The sequence below is a fragment of the Sorex araneus genome, chromosome 4 (genome assembly GCF_027595985.1).
Source record: "Sorex araneus isolate mSorAra2 chromosome 4, mSorAra2.pri, whole genome shotgun sequence".
Classification (NCBI taxonomy): domain Eukaryota; kingdom Metazoa; phylum Chordata; class Mammalia; order Eulipotyphla; family Soricidae; genus Sorex; species Sorex araneus.
In genome coordinates this window covers 125,539,204-125,558,093 of record NC_073305.1, presented here as the reverse complement: position 1 = coordinate 125,558,093, position 18,890 = coordinate 125,539,204, and the positions used below count along the sequence as shown (strand labels likewise).

General features: G+C 39.8%; 1 protein-coding gene across 4 annotated transcripts in view; it reads left to right on the top strand.

The window, feature by feature from the left end:
* FBXL4 (F-box and leucine rich repeat protein 4) overlaps positions 1-18,890 on the top strand; it is a 69,263-nt gene that overhangs the window by 48,333 nt on the left and 2,040 nt on the right. For all 4 annotated transcript variants that reach the window (XM_055137043.1, XM_004605683.3, XM_055137042.1 and 1 more), the window contains 2 exons: positions 8,026-8,097; positions 14,737-15,049. In XM_055137043.1, coding sequence (XP_054993018.1) covers positions 8,026-8,097; positions 14,737-15,049 — 385 coding nt within the window. The remainder of the gene's footprint in view (positions 1-8,025; positions 8,098-14,736; positions 15,050-18,890) is intronic.

The window sequence follows — 18,890 nt, the reverse complement described above, 5'->3', positions numbered from 1 at the left end:
TTGGACATTACAAGCAGTCTCATTCTTTATTGCAGATAAGAGTAATTTTAACTGAACAAAAAAATGTCATAAGCTGAATTATAGCTCAGTGATAGATCCCCTTTCTTGCATGTGTCAGACCCCAAGTTTGATCCCAAGTACCTGTCCTGTTTGATTGACTATGACCCCTGACATGCTACTTGTATCAAAAGAACTAAATCAGAAGCTAGTTATAACATTTATAAATCTATGTTAGTCTAAATATGCTATGTACATTTATACTTAGAAATGTACATACTACTGTGTACCTTGATTTTTTTAGGGTCTCACTTTATTATAAAGTGTTCCTGGTATGCATAAATATGACTACTAAACCATAAATCTGGGCTTTCTAAAAGTTATATATGAGAATAAAAATATAGATATTTTATAAACATTTTTCTTAGCATTTTAAAAGTCTGGAGGGTGGGAGCTTCTGGAGTTTATGAGTAACTTCCCTTTAAAACGCTTATGAAAATTTGAACTCTTCCCTCCTTTTACTTTTAAATGAATTTCCTTGTAAAAGGATATGATAATAGTTCTCTATCACAAGATATCCATTGGACTTTGAAGCTGCTTAACAGGGTCAGTAGGTAGAGTGCAAAACGATTCATTCTCGTGAACACATATTCTACTAGATGACAAGGTTCACCTATAGTATGTCTTGATAATTCTGTGGCAAAAATTAGCATGTATAAGTACCCAAAGTGAATTCTTTTATATTGTGATTTCAGTAACGTTGTTTCTGTGTTCAAAAATGACAGACTCACTTGAAAATGAATTTGCTGCATTGGCATTATTAAAACTGCTATTTTAATTGTATACTAATTTTATAGAACTACTCTTGCACTTCTATTGAATGTGTTTGTAAAACTAAGCAACAGAATTTGTGAAATTGGGGATTAAAACATTCTTAGGTTTCAGGTGGCCTGGGGACCATTCCCTGTGACTCTTAGTAGACTGGTAGTTCACTGCTAGGGCCCAAGGATCTGGTGCTACTCAGGCCCTGGATAATCCTACAGGTATGATCCAAGCCACACCAAAAGTGCTCAGAAGCTGCTGGGACCACATTTGGCCACACTCTGGGGTCAAGGTCTGTACCTGGTGCAGGTGACAAGTCTTATATGGTGCTTGGGATCAAACCTGGGTCTCCTGCATTCAAGACATACCTTAGTCTGTAGACTCTTTCCCGCCCTCATTTTTATTGTTTTACTGTCTTTTTTCATAATACATGTAATGATATACTGTAGTAGAATTCCATTTATGTGTTCTAGATGCATGTAAGTGCTCCAAGTAAGTACTCATTATGGTAGAATTGTTCTCTTAAGTAAGAGTGGACAGATTTTTCTGTGAGGGACCTGATGGGTACTAAATTTTTAAGCCTAGTAGGGCCATATTGTCACTGTCATAAGTATTCAGCCATGCTTTTGTAGTCTAAAACAGCTGTAGGTATTAGTAAATGAACAAATGTACCTGTAGTCTAAAGAGTGTTTTACAAAAGCAGGTGGAGAGCCAGATTTAACCCATGAGGAATTACCAATTCCTGCTCTAAATGATTCTCTGGTCATTCCAAATTCAAGCTCTTTAATATCTGGACAGGAGGTATCAGTCTTGCCTGAGTTTTTTCTTTTTTTGTTTTAGCATCAATAGGAGTGTTTTATTCTGAATACTTAAAAGGTAGAGAAAAATATCCTAAAGATTTTATAAGAGAAGATTGGTTAACAAGATTTAGAGGGATTATAAACTGATCTGGGTGCACCCACAGTCCCTGGTTTATTATGAACACTGCTGGAGAGAGTCACGAAACTGTTCACCTCTGCTCCCTTACCTCAGTGCTGCCTGTCAACCCTTTTATTTATCTCTATTTGACTCCTTGTTACATTTCTTAAAGCATCTCTTCCAAGGTCATCCTTTTTTCTTTTAGCCATCACCTCCATCTCCTCATACCTTGGTCTGTGTGTTTGATCTCACATCTCTTATTTATCAGATATGTGATGTTATTTAAGTTTCTTTCGTTCTATGGTCTTTTTAAAGGTGGTTGTAAAAAAAAGATTGTTACTAAATAAATTTTAATTCCCAACTTAATGTGCATTTTTTTAAATAAGTGTAAAATATTTGCCCGAATAATTGTTGTAAGCCATGATTTCTTCTTCTACAACTTGAAATTTCTTCAGAATTCCCGTGTTCTGATATGGTTTGTTAGCTATATAGTATGTAATTATTCTTCTATATTATATACAATTTTATTTATTATATGCATTAGCTATCTAATCATCAAAAGTTAGTTAAGTCTGCCTCAGAGTTACAAATTGAAGACAGACAGTGCATGGCTCCTCTAAAGGACAGTTAACATGGGTTAATATGGTGTCCCTAGAAGTACCCTTATTTTTAATTACAGTAACCACTTCAACAGGGAACTATGGCTTGACTGCAACCGGAGAATCAAATCAGCCTCTAAGCTCATATTGGAGATATTGGTAGAACTGTTTAGCTGTTAACTTTTTAGTTTTTAATTCCTCCTATGTCCTCTGTAGTTGCCTGAATGTCCTTGCGATGGGCAGCTTGCTTTCCCCGAGTGAACAATGTGGGCTAAAATCCAAGGAACCCACGACTGGAGCCACAGCCCTGTAAAAAATAAATAGTTGGGACCAGAGAGATAGTATAGTGGATAGGGCATTTGCCTTACACATGGCCAAACTGGCGTCCCTGGCATCTCATATGGTCCCCTGAGCACTGTTTAGAGTAATTCCTGAGCACAGCACCAAGAACAACTCCTGAGTATCACTGGGTGTGGCCCCAAAACCCAAAAATTGTGTGTGTGCACACACGTGTGTGTGTATGTGAAGAATATCTCTAGAAATGGGAATTATGAGTATTGTAGTAGTATATTTTTCTTATTATTGTGACTGAGGTGACATGGTTCACAGTAGTGTTTATGCTTCTGTTTTTAGCATAGTCACTACACTTTCACCATCACCATTACCATCACCAAAGTGCCAGAAGCTACCCTCTACTTTGTCATTTTTACCTCATTCCTTTCTTCTCTAAGCCCCTGCCTGGTAAACCTCAATTCTGTACTTAAGTCTATGACTTTGTTTTCATTGATCATGGCCTTTTTTCTTTTGTTTCTTTGTGAGTGAAATCTAATATTTTTTCTCCCTCTGACTTCTTTTACACCCTCTAATTCAATCCAACAGCCAAAATTCCCTCACTGGTTGTTGCTGTTATTGTCATTGTTAAGTTTGTGAGTAGTGCTTTTTATATCTTCGATTTTAACCATTTATCATATATATGGTGTACAAATACTTTTCTTCCATTTGGTAGGTTGTCATTTTATTTCTTGTGCAATGTAGAAGGTGGATATAGTCCTATTTGTTTATTTTTTTCTTTGCCAATAGAGTCTAAATTATTGAAGATATTTCTGAAGTAAAAGACATGGAAAGTTCTGCCTACTTTTTACTCAGTGTGTCTTGTGGATTTGAGTCTTATATTAAGGGTTTTGCTCTATTTTGAAATAACGTTAGTGTATGATGCAAGATAGAGGCCCAGGTTCATTGTTTTTGCGTGTGACTATCCAGTTTTTCCAACACCATTTGTTGAAGGGCTTTCTTTCCTCCACTTAATATAACTTGTTCCTATTGTGCAAATCTACTGTCCATTTATCTGAGGGTTCCTTCTGGGCTCTCAATTCTAAGCCATTGGTCTAAAGTCTGATTTTAGTTTTTTGGGTTTTTTTTTTTTTTTTTTTTTTTGCTTTTTGGGTCACACCTGGTGATGCACAGGGGTTACTCCTGGCTCTGCACTCAGGAATTACTCCTGGCAGTGCTCAGGGGACCATATGGGATGACTGGGATTCGAACCTGGGTTGGCCACGTGCAAGGCCTACCTGTTGTGCTATCGCTCCAGCCCCTAAAGTCTGATTTTATTCCCCTACCACATTGCTTTGATTGCTGTAACCTTCTATTGTGGCTTAAAGTTAGGGAATATGATTCAGTGCCTCTTTTTTTTTTTATTCAGAGTTGCTTTGCCTTTTGGGGGAGTTTATGTTTCATGCAAATTTCAGTAGTGGTTTTTCTAAGTCCTTGAAGAATGTGATTTGAATTTTAATAGGTATTCCATTGAAATGTGTAAAATGCTTTGTTTAGTATGATCAGTTTAACGGTGCTGAATTTTGGATTACTTTCCCATTTTTCTTGACCACTTCTATTTCTTGAATGTGACTTACAGTGTTGGATTTACAAGTATATCACCTTTTATTAGGCTGATTCCTAGACACTTGATGTCTTTAGACAAAATGATAAACTTTTTTAAAAATCTTTCTCTTGTTTACTGCTTTATCTATTTTTGTGCTTCTGATTTTGGTGCCACCCTGGTTGAAGTCAGAGGCTACTCTCGGTTTTGTAGCTGGGGTTCACATTTAGAAATGCTCGGGGGACCATTCTGTATCAGGGGTCCAACCTGGCCCTCCTGTATATGCAAAATATGCATATTATCCCATTGAGTTATCTCTCTGGCCTGTCTTCTAGTTTATTTGTTTAAACATGGAAATAAGATTGATTTGAGGGAGGCAGTGGAGGGGTACCCAAGTACTGTTTGAGGGGCCAGAGAGGTCACTCCTGGTGAGATGGTTGCATTCCACGACCTTAGAACATGGTGCTGTGAGGGTCTGATGAAGTCCAGGACTACTGGGGCCATACCTGGCAATGCTCAGAAGCTGTTTAATGCTGTAGATTGAACCAGGGTTCCATGCATGCAGGAGTAACCCTGCATTGTGGAATTTCCCTAACCCCTGATACAATGTCCCTGACACAGATTTTTTTGTCTCGGTGTTGTAGCCTGCTGCTCTGCTGTATTTGTTCATTTCTAAACATCTTCTAGTAGACTTGTTAGGGTTTTCTGTGTCTATTAGGCAATCAACAAATAGTGATAATTTAACTTTTCTAATTTGAATCCATTTTTTGTTTATTTGCCTAAGTGCTGTGGCTAGGACTTCCAGTATTGTGTTGGAAATGTTGGTGTGTTGCAAAATATAGTGAAGTCCAAGCATATCTAGACAAATTAGAAATCCTCTGGTTGGTATGTGCTCTAAGAGGAAAAGTCTTCTGCAAATGGGCTAGGGATATGCATTAAATGCTTATAATATAAGAATGCTTATAGGCATAGCAATGATGGTTAGAGGGCTTCATGATGGTTAGAGGGCTGTAGGGGCAAAAGAGATACTACAGGCCAACCCTGACTTTCTCCCTGGTGTTCTATATGGTGCTACCAGGCGTGGCCCAAAGATAAAAAGAAGAAAAGTAAATAAACAAAATCCAAATACTGAACATATGAGAGTCCATGTTGGATAATATTTGCATAATGGAATAATATATAATAAATTTCAAAATATGTGACCAGAACTATAAGGTGAACCAGTTTCTCATGCACAGTGTGTTCAGGAAGAGGCAGATGAGGCACATTACAATACTAATGTATATAAAAACCACATAGAATTTTTTTAAGTTGTATTTATTTATTATTTATTTTTATTGAATCACCATGGGGAAAGTGACAAAGCTTTCAGGCTTAAGTCTCAGTTACACAATGCTCAAACACCCATCTCTTCACCAGTGCACATATTCCACCACCCAGAACCACAGTAAACCTCCCCCCCACTCCCCAACCCCCCAGCCTCCCACCCGCTCCACATAGAATTTTTTTAACAGTAGAACAATTTTTACTATTCATAGGCCCAAAGCATATAGTAAAATATTATTTTTAAGCATGTTTTTAAACACTAATTCAGAAAGGTTACTTTGAGGAAGTATGTGAATAAATGAAGGGATATATAGATAGAAAAGAGAAGCGAAGAGGCTAATGGTTTTTAATTTAATAAATTTTCTTTCTTTTTTTTTCTTTTTGGGTCACAACTAGTGATGCTCAGGGGTTACTCCTGGTTCTGCATGCAGTAATTGCTTCTGGAAGTACTCAGGGGACCATGTGGAATGCCAGGGATCAAATCTGGGTCTGCCACCTGAAAGGCAAATGCTGTGCTAACTCTCCCGCCCAATCTTTTTTGTATCTTTTATTATTGAACCACCGTGAGGTACAGTTGCAGACTTACAAACTTTCGTGCTTGCATTTCAGTTATACAATGGTCAAGTACCCATCCCTCCACCAGTGGCCCATTCTCCACCACCAATGGTCCCAGCATTCCTCTCCCACCCCCACCCCACCCTATCCCACCCCCACCCCACCCCACCTCTGTGGCAGGGCATTCCCTTTTGCTCTCTCTCTCTCCTTTTGGGTGTTGTGGTTTGCAATAGAGATATTTAGTGGCCATCATGTTCGGTCTATAGTTGACTTTCAGCCCCCATCTCCCATCTCGAAAGGGCTCTCCTAGCACCCTTTACTTGGTGGTCTTTTCTCTATCTGAGCTGCCTTTTCCCCCAGCATGCAAGGCCGGCTTCTAAGCTGTGGAGTAACAAAATCTTGAGTAATGTCTACATGGGAGTTTATTACATCAAACATTATACTTGTCCATATATTTGGAATTCTTCGTTGTAAATAAATATATGTTATGAAACAAGTTTCCTGAATGAGGGGTTGTATGTGTATGTGTGTGTGTAATTTTTTGTAACTTTTTATATTTAAGAATATGTAGAATACTCTAAACATTCTGTATGTTCTGTATTGTACTCATTGGAAAGCATAATACAATCTTTTTGTTGGGAGAGGGGTGAGTTTTGGGCAACTCTGGTGTTGCCCAGGGTCTATTCCTAGCTCCTGAGCACAGGAGTGACCCCTGGTGGTGCTCAGAGGACCATATGTGGTATTGAAGATTTGAATCAGGTCAGCAGGATGCAAGGCAAGGCATGTGCCTTAATCCCTGTAAGAGTTCTCAGGGCACTACCCCACCCAGCCCCGCCACCTACCTCAAATAAAACAGTCTTCCAAAGCAGTTTGGTTATAAGGATCTACTACTTTCATTAAAAACAAGCCGCATATAATTTTCCATCTGTTAGTAAGTTAAAATAATTGTTGCTGACACTTTTTCCTTACTCCCAGGTGACATTTTTTTAGTTTCTGAACTCTAGGTCTATATTAAATGGAGATTGTACAGTAGGTCCCTAATTTTGTTTACATATGATTTAGTTCAAATATTTGAAAAACAAATTTTGTCATATAATTTTGAGTTACAAATCTGAGTAGCACTTTTCTTTGTTAAAAAAAAATAAAGTTTTTTAAAAGAAGTTTATAGTATAAATAAAATAACAGATGAAGCAAAATTATATACTCGTTTTAGGTATAGTGTTACAGGGTTAATTAGTAGAGTAGCATGCTTTGGGTTTCTTTAGTGGTGAGACCATTTTCATTGCACAGGATAGATGGGCTTAAATGGCAGGAACATGACTAGAAAGTGCACATTATATATGTTTTAGACCTCTTGTTGCTAGTGACAGGTGCTCAATGGTTGTTGATATCCCTGTCAGCAAAAAGAATCCTCTGACATTAAAGTCACTAGTTCAGTCCTGATTTGGGGCGACTGTATTGGCAGTTCCATCAGGCTGCGGCTGATTAGTGAATGTCAGAGCTGCTGCTGTTTTTCAGTGTCACCAGTTCTCTCTGGATTGTGGTTATTGTTTGGTTTTTTTTTTGTTTGTTTTATGTTGGAGGGAGGAGTTCTTTCATTTGCCTTATTGTTTAGTCTTAAGCAGATTTTCAAATTGCGTACTTTTGGGAAATGAACTGAGAGATCACAGGGAATGTGGGTATCTTTAGGGCATGCAAACGGTATACAAAGTGAGGACTTACATGGAGCCTCGTAATGATTACCTTGACTCTAAGCCAATCAATGGTGGGAGCACCTGGGGACTCATTAAGTGGCATTTGTGGTGTCTGTAAAGTAGGTTTTGAGCTCTATTTCAGGAAAAGCAGTGACAGCCTTTAATGTCTAATTGACCTCTTCTCTTTGTTTCACTTTCTTTCACTTTCCATATTTGCCTCTGATGTGGTCCCTCATGGCAGCAAACAGCGCTGCTCAGCATTTTGAACTTCTGTTCAGAGCTTCAACACCTCAGCCTGGGTAGTTGTGTAATGGTAAGTATTTAAAAATTCTTTATACTCAATTGCTTGTTCTCTTTTGCTTCCCTTGGGTAAATTTCATCTGACCCTCCCCACCTCAAATCCACCCATAGCTTTTCATATTTACGGTTAACTACTCTGTACCTTATTTAGAAACGTTTTGCTTTTTTTCTTTTCAAATTGGAAACTTTTTGAAAGTCGATAACTATTTATCCATGAGATTAAGAGAAGTATAGTGTGGTGGAAAGAGTAGTTCTGCCTTAAACCAGCTGCTATTGCAGACAAAGCGGTTTACCTCTGATTTCTTAAAAAACAAAACCAGAACAGAATTCTTGGGCCAGAGAGATAGTACAGCAGGCAGGGCCCTTGCCTTGCACATGGTCAACCCATGTTCATTCCCTGGAACCCCATGTGGTCCCCCAAGTCCCACCAGAAGTGATCCCTGAGTGCAGAGCCATGAGTAAGCAGTTATGTGTTGCCTCCCCCCTCAAAAAAAAATTTTTTTTTTTTTACCATATCCAAATGCCTGTTTTCTGGACATTCTCAGAAATCTAATTTTAGTTTCTAAAATTGTGATTGTTTCTTGAGAATGTTGATCATAGGTTTAGTTTCTTCTTGTTTTTTTTACTGCTGTTACTGGGTGATATTAAAGGATGAGTGGGCCCCTGATGTTGGAACTCAGATTTTTTTTTTTAAGTTGTATATCACTGTATCACTGTATAATTTAAGTTGTGTAGTCTTTGAAATTCAGAAGTCTAGAAGACAATCCCTGAATGTGCATCCTTGCTTATCTAAGGACTAATCTTTAAATTTCTTTCAAATTTAACATGATGGAGCCAGAGAGTTAGGACAGGGGAGGCATGTGACTGACACTGTGTCAATACTCAGCACTGTATATGGTCCCCAGAGCACTGCCAGGAGTGATCCCTGAACACAGAGCCAGGAGTAAGCCCTGAGCTTCTCCAGGTATTTTTACCATGGCCCAATGGTAAAAAGAGTCAACAGTAAAAAATTTAATTTAACAATTATGATTTTATGTCACACTGAGTTTGTGGGACATTTTTTGTTTGTTTTAGTACAAATTATGTAACTTACAAATGATTCTAAAACTCAAGGGTAAATAGAACACTTGGGGGGGTGTAGAGAGTTTTGGTGGGTTGTATGCTTATGGGAATTGAATCTTTTAATACAACTGATTGTAACAATTCATTACTCTTTTTACCATTAACTCCTGCACCCTACCCTACACATATTTTGCATCTCTCCCTCTCTCTCTCTCTCTCTCTCTCTCTCTCTCTCTCTCTCTCTCTCTCTCACACACACACACACACACACACACACATTTATCTCTCTCATACCACACACACACACACACACACTTTGCATCTTTTTCTCTCTCTCTCTCACACACACACACAGACACACACACACAGACACACGCCACATATATTCTCAATCCACTTACTAGGAAGACCTGAATAAGCAAGATAGTTGCAAGATGTCAGAGAAGTTTTCACCATGGTTTATGCTTGCAGTTAACAAGCACAGCCCCAGACCTAAAATAGATCCCATGTAAACATCTTTTGGAGCTCAGCAATAAATTCAGAGCTGTCCCAAGATTTTGATATGTATTCTACAGACAGCTATTATATTACTCCCATGGATTTTAATGAGTGGTTAGACCCCAATTAATTAAACTCCTAGTAGCAACTCAGGCCCATCCAGATCTCTGAAAATAATCTTTAGAATCTACTGGCCTAGTATTAGGTTTTCCTCACCTCTGGTTGAATTCTTAGTAAATTGGACTTCATTAATCCCTCTCTTATGCCCAGGGACTTTCAGTAGGAGTTTTAATAGCAGCAAACTAACCATTTGCTGGCATTTGAGTTCATTTTTATTGGTAGCCTATCCCCTTTAGTTTGAATAGGACCTCCTAACTTTGCACATATTTTACTGTCAAGCTACCCGGGGTATATTCGATATGCCAAAAACAGTAACAACAAGTTTCACAATGGAGACATTACTGGTGCCCGTTCGAGCAAATCTATGAACAACGGGATGACAGTGCTACAGTACTACACTTCCCTTTAAACTAGAGCAACTGTTTTTCAGGAAAGCAGATACCTGTGAAGAGACACTTGAGAGTTGGAATTCCATATATGCCTATAAATGGAATTGGGTGTTTTTTGTTTTTAATTTGAATCACCATGAGGTACACAGTTACAAAGTTGTTCATAATTGGGCTTAGGTCTACAATGTTCCAATACCTGTCCCTTCACAGTGTAGTTGACCACCACCAATGTCCCTAGTTTGCCTCCTACCACCCCCATCCCAGTCTGTCTTTTCTCTCTCCCTCTCCCTCTCTCTCTCACTCTCTCTCCCTCTCCCTCTCCTTCTCCTTTTGGACATTATGGTTTACAAATATAGGTACTGAAAGGTTATCATGTATATCCCTTTACCTACTTTCAGCATTCAATTCTTGTGATAATTTCCAACTAGCATGATAGTTTTGGTGAATGAATTTACTTTGAAAGATGTAAGGAGAGAGAAAGTGAAGAATACATGTTCAAGAGAGAGCATGGGCTTTTGTAGAGTGGAAAAAACAAACAGAATGAGAGATGTGTTCAAGGGAGAATGTGGGCTTTAAAGATCAAGACTTTTTTTTTTTTTTTTGCTTTTTGGATCACACCCAGCGATGCTCAGGGCTGATTCCTGGCTCTGCACTCAGGAATCACTCCTGGCGGTGCTTGGGGGACCATATGGGGGACCATATGGGATGCTGGGAATCGAACCTGGTTGGCAGCATTCGAGGCAAACACCCTACCTGCTGTACTATCACTCCAGCCCCCAGGACTTTATTTTTATTGTATTTATTTATTGAGTTTGGGGCCATCTGAAATGGTTCTCAGGGCTTACTGCTTGCTCTGTACTCAGAGATCGCTCTTGGCATGATATGAGGAATCTTTTGGGGTGCTGGGGATTGAACAACCCTGATCAGTCATGTGCAAGTCAAGTGTCCTACCTTGTGTACTATCAATTCTGCCCCAAGTAATTAGGCTATTTCTTAAGTTAGAACTCGGTGTTACAAGTAACATATTGTTGACATTGATTATTTGTTTGCTCAGAGTGAGTTTTAATATTGAGTATCAGAAGTACTATTAATAATGTTGATACTGGTACAGTATCAACTGGTACATACTTGGTATAGAAATACTATTCTCCACCCCTAGGCTCAGAATTTTCTGGGATCCTGTTTATATCGGTTTTAATTTTCTGTCAGTTGACAAAAAGGCAATTTCACCTTTATTTTCATTTTATTTTTTTAAAGACATTTTTAAAAAAACAATAACAAGTCTCACAATGGAGACGTTACTGGTTCCCGCTCGAGCAAATCGATGAGCAACAGGATGACAATGACAGTGATTTATTCAGTATCATAATCAGACTATAATATTTAGCGATAATCAGCCTGGGTGCCAAAAAAAAAAACACCTATATTAAATTCCTTTGTTGAGGCCGAGGGATAGTACAGCGGGTAGGGTGTTCGCCTTGCATGTGACTGATCAGAGTTTGATCCTCAACTTTCCATATAGTCTCCCAAGCACAGCCAGGAGTAATTCCTGACCACAGAGCCAGGAGTAACCCCTGAGTATTGCCAGGTGTAAGCCAAAAAGCAAAAAAAAAAATAAAAAACCTAAACCCTTTGTTGGTTTTTACAGGGCAGAAACTAAAATAATCTACTCTGTATTAGTCACAAATAAAGTCCTCAAGGTTTTGCCTATGTACATGCATATTGTGTAAAGCAAGTCTTCTTTGTAGCAGCTTAGGCCCTGCCTCCACTGTGCATGGTGAGTTCACAGATTTACTGTAACCTGTAGCTTTCCTATCACTTGTCTTGCTCTCCTGTCCTGCTAATCTTTGTTTCCCTGCAGTTGAAACTTCCTGTCACTGCCACAGCTATTGCTACTGCTGGAACCACCATATCCATCTTGGTTTTGTGGTTTGGCAAAGTATTTGCCACTATATCCATACGGACCTGAGCTTTGGTCTCCAGAGTTCCCTCCCTTCATAAGTGCAAAATTTGAGGACTGATTTTATAGTTGCCAAAATGACTGTAGCTTGAGCATATCCTAAATTGATTCCACAACTGCCAAATCGATTATAATATTATAATATTGTTGCCACATCTAGTGTTACTCAGCTCAGCTAATGATTAAGTATTCTGGCCTTTACAATGTTATATGGGCCAAACAGTTCTAGAGATCACTAGGGTCGTCATACCCTTTGGTGTTTGGGGGTGCCGTGCAGTGCCAGGATTGAACTCACATGCAAGGCATGTGCTAGATCTTTATGCTTCTAAATCCCCCTCCCTCCTTCCTTCTCTCTCTCTCTCTCTCTCTCTCTCTCTCTCTCTCTGTCTTTCTCTTTCTCTGAATCGCTCTCTTTTAATGAAGCATTAATGATCAGTTGGGGTTTCATCTGTGTGTGTGCTTTTGACTCTTCTTTTTATTATAATAATTTGTACAAGAATAAGAATTTTCCAGAGGGTCTAGTAGAATTATTTTAAAGCTGGCAGCCAGTCATTGATTACAGTAACCAATGAAGCACAAAAACCACTCTTTTTCACTCACTCCCAGCTCTCAAAATTTTTCTTTTGTTTCCTTTATTCTTTTTATCTCCTTTCTTTTATTTCTCCCTTCGTCTCTTCCTTTCCTCTTTCGTTTCTTATTTTGGGGAGTGATGGGGGATTTTGCCTGGCCAGGAAGTGCTCAAGGCTCTGCCCAGAGGTCAGTGCTGGTCATATTCTGGGAACTATCTTGCAGCACCAGGAAGATGCTGGGGATTGAATCAGGCTCAGCCGCACACAAAGCCTTAACCTTTGTACTATCTCTCTGGCTCTTCCTTCCTTTTATTATTTTTTCTTTTTGTATTTTTTTGGGAGCACCATACTCAGCTGTGCTCAGGGCTCACTCCTGGCAGCTTGCAGGATTGTGTGTGTGTGTGTGTGTGTGTGTGTGTGTGTGTGTTGTTCAAGTATATTGACTTAAGTCAGTAGTTATATTCTCCTACACCTGTTTCTGGTAATCTTGCATAAAATTCTACTGTACAGATTTGCTGAAGACTAGAACCTAAAGGCCATCATTATCTATCAGCTCCGTATGGTGACTCAAAATATAGTTCCAAATCTGTCTCATTTTTCCAGTTCCATGCTAGCACCTTAATCTAAGCCTCTCATGGGTTCCTCCTCCTTTGTTTGAAGTACCGCTGGAACTTCGCCTCCTTTCTTAACCACCACAGACCATCCTCCAGGTAGAAGCCAGAGGTTTTGATTTAAATGTGCATCATATTTATCTCAAACTCTCCATTGATTTCTTTCCTGCTTAAAAATTTGAACTCAGTCATGGCCTGTGACCTGACTTGTGCATAATTTTCTGCCCTCCCAGTCTTTCCTCAACCTCCTATCACTCTCATTCCTGCTTCTTGAATGCACAGAAGTGCATTGCTGAAGCACCAACAACCACCACTCGCTTCCTTAACTCCTGACGCTGATGACTGTCGCCATCACCCTGGTTTTCTATTTTCACACCACTCATCACTCCCTGTATTTATTCTGCTCATTTGTTTGTTGTTCCCCCAAATGTGAGCTGAGATTTTGGTGTTGTGATTCTCAGTTGTCCCTAGCATTCTCCAGTGGTGCTGGCACATAGTAGTGAAAAGTATGAATAAACTACCTGAGCAAAAGGAAATAAGCATTAGAAGACTTTGCTACTTTGTTTTCATCTTGTTACCTGATGTTGACAAAAACCAGAGAGCCTGTGTAAAGAACATTATTTGTGTGTATGGGCCCATAAATTGAAGACTTTTTTTTTTTTTCTTTTTGGGTCACACCCGGCGATGCACAGGGGTCACTCCTGACTCATGCACTCAGGAATCACCCTGGCGGTGCTCAGGGGACCATATGGGATGCTGGGATTCGAACCCGGGTCGGTCGCGTGCAAGGCAAACGCCCTACCCGCTGTGCTATCACTCCAGCCCCCATAAATTGAAGAATTTAATCCTTGACTAGCAAGTCTTATTGTGTGACCATCAGGTAGATTACATTAGATAGTCAGTAACTGACAATGATTAATTGTAATAAAATTATTTTCCTATTGAATAATGATTTCCCAAATGTCTCATTTAACAAAAATATATTATCCCTATAAATACTGCCAACGTATTCATATATTTTAGAACCTAGCAAAATGTGCATCATTATTAGAAACATGCTTTATAAAGTTTATTATTCGTATATAAAATAGAAGAAGTTAGACATTGTCCATTAATGTAGCATCAACCAGGTCAAAATGGGCAGCAAAGAATAATACATAATCCTTGAGCTCATGAGAGAGACAGGATTTCAGACTGCTTTGGGTTTTAACTCAGTCCTCTGTTTTGAGTTCTGTTCAATAGATTGTTAAATAGATTTTTAAGTATGTGATTACTCTTGTTTGTATAAAAATGGCAGATCTGTAGATGAGTGCACCAATCTCTGTTAACAGGCACGTGGGTTGTGTACATGGAAGCAAACAGTAGGAGATGCTTGTTTCAACTGGCTCGAAGCAGTTTGCATTTCTGAACATGTCTAAGAGGCTGGAATTATTTTATTTCCAGATTGAAGATTATGATGTGATAGCTAGCATGATAGGAGCCAAGTGTAAAAAGCTCCGTACTCTGGACCTGTGGCGGTGCAAGAATATCACCGAGAACGGGATAGCAGAGCTGGCTTCTGGGTGTCCGCTGCTGGAGGAGCTCGACCTCGGCTGGTGCCCGACCCTGCAGAGCAGCACTGGGTGTTTCGCCAGACTGGCACGCCAGCTCCCAAACTTGCAGAAACTCTTTCTTACAGCCAATAGGTCTGTGTGTGACACAGATATTGAAGAACTGGCCTGTAATTGTTCCAGGTTACGGCAACTGGACATACTAGGTAAGGAAGCCGTAAATTAGTTTTACAGCCTGTTTTCATGACATAAAGCTTAATCTGAGCTGTTTCACAAGCTTTTTTTAAAAAAAATGTGGTGGATGCAATGAAAATCTTGCCCTGATAAGACTCCTTGGTTTGATAGAAAGTGCAAGATAGGTCAGTTGATATAGATAGCAATTACATATCTACTTAAGTAAAAGAGTGAGGATGATAACAGAATTTTATAGTCAGACTTATCAGAAAGCTCTAAGTCATTATCAATTCTTGGTCTAGTAACAAGAGTTAAAATTTAGATTGAGCTGTCATCTCCATTTTTATTATGGTCAGATAATAAATTCATTTTCTAGTGGATTAGGGATACACAATTATACAAGATACAGAGTTTATGATGTTAAACTTCTAAAAATTATATTTGGTTATCAGGCATTGGGGAATGGAGAAAAGTTTTAGTGTGCTTTGTTTTGTTTTGTGGTGCCAGGGACTAAGACAGGATCTCATGTGCTCTGCCACTGAGCCATGTCCTGGCCCAATGTTAAACGTTTCTGTTTTGTTTTAGTTCTGTGCCGCACTTGGCATTGCTCAGGGAATACTCCTTGCTCTGCACTCAGGGATCACTCTTGACTGGACTTGAGCTACCATGTGTATGTGGTGCTGGGGATTGAACTCAGGTCGACCACAGCGAGGCAGGCGCCCTATCTGCTATACCATTGTTCTGGTCCCAGTGTTAAATAAAATCTTTACTAAGTAGTTCATTATCCACCTCTCATAATTGTTCTTGGGAATAGCTCTGTCCTAGAAGGCAGCTTTCTTGAGCTTCTTTTCCAGTTCCAGAATTCTCTCTGTCCTCATTATCCCCTGGATTTTATCCTCCAGGAGCACTGTAAGTACGGCTGTGCTCCTTCCCACTGTCGTGAGGAGTGCTGAGGGAGCCACTGCTCTACTTGCCTGCACAACGGCTACTTTGTGAACCTACAGACCTCTTGTCATGGTGTCCTCTGGAAACATGCTAGAGTTCAAAGATACAAAATTGCTCCATGAAGTCATTATAGTTGAATTAAACATTCAACAAAAGGAAAACCTGAAGGTTTTCTGCACTTGGTTTGTGAGTCTGTTAAGAATCTCTCCACAAGGGCCAGCTCGGGATGGGAGATGCGAGCTGAAAGTAGACTATAGACCAAATGTGATGGCCACTCAATACCTATATTGCAAACCACAAAACCCCAAGGGAGAGAGAGCAGAAGGGAATGCCCTGCCACAGAGGCAGTGGATGGCGGGGCGGGGGGGGGGATACTGGGACCATTGGTGGTGGAAAATGGGCACTGGTGGAGGGATGGACACTCGACCATTGTACGACTGAAACGCAAGCACAAAAGTTTGTAAGTCTGTAACTGTACCTCACGGTGATTTATTTACAAATTAAAAAAATATAAAGGACAGTTCAGGCTATGGTGCACTTGTAGATAATGCTTATATTGTTGTATGTTAACTTGTTTAAGCATGTTTAGCTAGAAATTCTTGCCTGAAGGTTTAAGGAGAAATTCTTGACCACCTTCCTGGGGAGTTGTGAAAGCCAAGGAGTGGAGGCTGTACCAAATCAAAAAAGAGTTATTCTTGGGTTTAGTTAGGGGAGTGAGTGATTTCTTTGAGCTGTTTTAGGAATATTATTCTGGAAACAAATACTAGTTGAAATGGAGATCAACATAGATTAGATTAAGTGGTTCACCTAACAGGGGTCCAGACCAGGGTGATGAAAGTATTAGGATGTTACCCACCGTCGACTTACCATTTCATTCCGTACACCCATGTTGAGTGTATCCTATGTCCAGAGTTGTTTCGGTTTTTAAATTACTTTAACATTTTTCTCTCCCCTTCTAGCTTGATGTTACCGGCATGACTAGGAGTCAGACATTTGTGGTGCTTGTGCATTTGATTGTGATGCTTTCTGGGAGCCACATCTGGTTTCTGTGCTTTTACTCTTGGCTGTGGTACTTGATGGGGGGGGATGGTGGTCACACTTCTTCAGTCGCACTGTTCACAAGTGTGCTGGCCAAGAGGTTCTTTTCATGGCCATGGTTCTTACATGTCTAAATAGTTGTGGTGCTTGCCAATGACCCTCCCTCCCCACCCCACCCCCGCACTCCTACCTTATAGTATGAGTACTGTGTTCACACTCCATTGTAATGTAGCCCAAAATGATTTGCAGCACCAGGGATCGGGAAGAGCAGAGCTGCCAGGCACATAGAGCAAAGCTTCTAGGCTCTTGCATACAGTGGCAGCACCAGGCATCAAACTCATGGTCTTGTCCTTTCTGGCTTTTGTAACTGCTGCACCATCTTGTGTGTGGGGGGAGGGGGCACCAGGTATTGTTATGTAAACAAGATAGATATGGACCCTGCCCACAGGAGCAGGTTAACTGAAAACAATTATATTGTAAGTGGTAAGAAAATCAAAACCCGAAGTACTTAGAAGGCATAGTCAGTAGACTCTAGCTGCTTTTAGTGCTCTGTCTCTAACTTCCATCTCTGGCATTTGCTTAGGCTTTATGCTTTAGAGATTTCTGGTTTATCTAGAAAGTTGGACTTTAATGACCAGGATTGGCAGGTAGCTGATAGTCACAACCTTAGGCGAGAAAACATGAAACTAAGTCAAGGCTTCTGATTTTATATAACCAAAACCCATTTGATAAAGTAAGTAGTACAAGAAAAATAAAATTCTGATGAAGATATGAATGTGCCTCTAAGATCTCGTGAGTAGGAGTTAGTTACGCTATGATCAGAGAGGCTGGGGAGGTAGTACAGCAAGTAAGGTACTGTACCTTACTTGCCTTGCACGCAGCCAACCTGGGTTCAATCCCCAGCCTTCCATATAGTTCTCCATGCATCACCAGGAGTAATTTCTGAGTGCAGAGCCAGGAATAATCCTTGAGCATCACTAGATGTTGCCCAAAACCCAAAAAATAAATAAGTAAATGTCCAGGAGAATCTGTTTAGGTCAGTGTGGGACCATACTCAAGCAGGATTAGAACTATGGTTTAAGCTTCAGGAGTTCATGGCAGGATGGGGAGCAGATGGAGTCACAGAGAATAAGGCATAAGTTAACTTTTTCAGAGCCATGTATCAGTTGCTTTACATAATGTATATAATTTAGCTTCTATCTAAGTATTCCATAATCACTTGAAATTTAGCATAGGCTAAATGGTACTCATCATACATCATCTATCTTCCAGTAATGCCCTTGTTCTATCCACCACTTACCATAAAACTTAACAGATTGCGGGCTGGAGTGATAGCACAGCGGGTAGGGCGTTTGCCTTGCACGTGGCTGACCCGAGTTCAATTCCCAGCATTCCATATAGTCCTCTGAGCATGGCCAGGGGTAATTCCTGAGTACAGAGCCAGGAGTAACCCCTGAGCATAGCTGGATGTGACCCCAAAGAGCAAAAAAAAAAAAAAAAAAAAAAACACTTGACAGATTGTGTTGTAGTCGTTCGCTTCCAATCCTGGTCAATGAATTCTTTAAGGCAGGCACATGTCTTATTCATCTTTTTGTCTACAGTGCCTGGAACACAAGTTTCTATAGGATAGTTTTCTCAGTAATTACATTGCTTGGAATTAGAGCTTGAATCATTGTAAGCAATGCTGCCTTATTTGACCCATGAGCTAAGGAAAATGGGATGTGAAAACCATTTTTGAACTGGGATAACAGAAATAGAAAAAGTATGGAGGAGTTGATTCAAAGAAGCTGAAGGCAGGAATGAGGAGAGTGGGCAGAGTAGGCAAAATGCAGGTCCTAAAAGCAGATTGTCTGGTAAGATTCAGTTTATATTTTTCAGGACTGTTTCAAT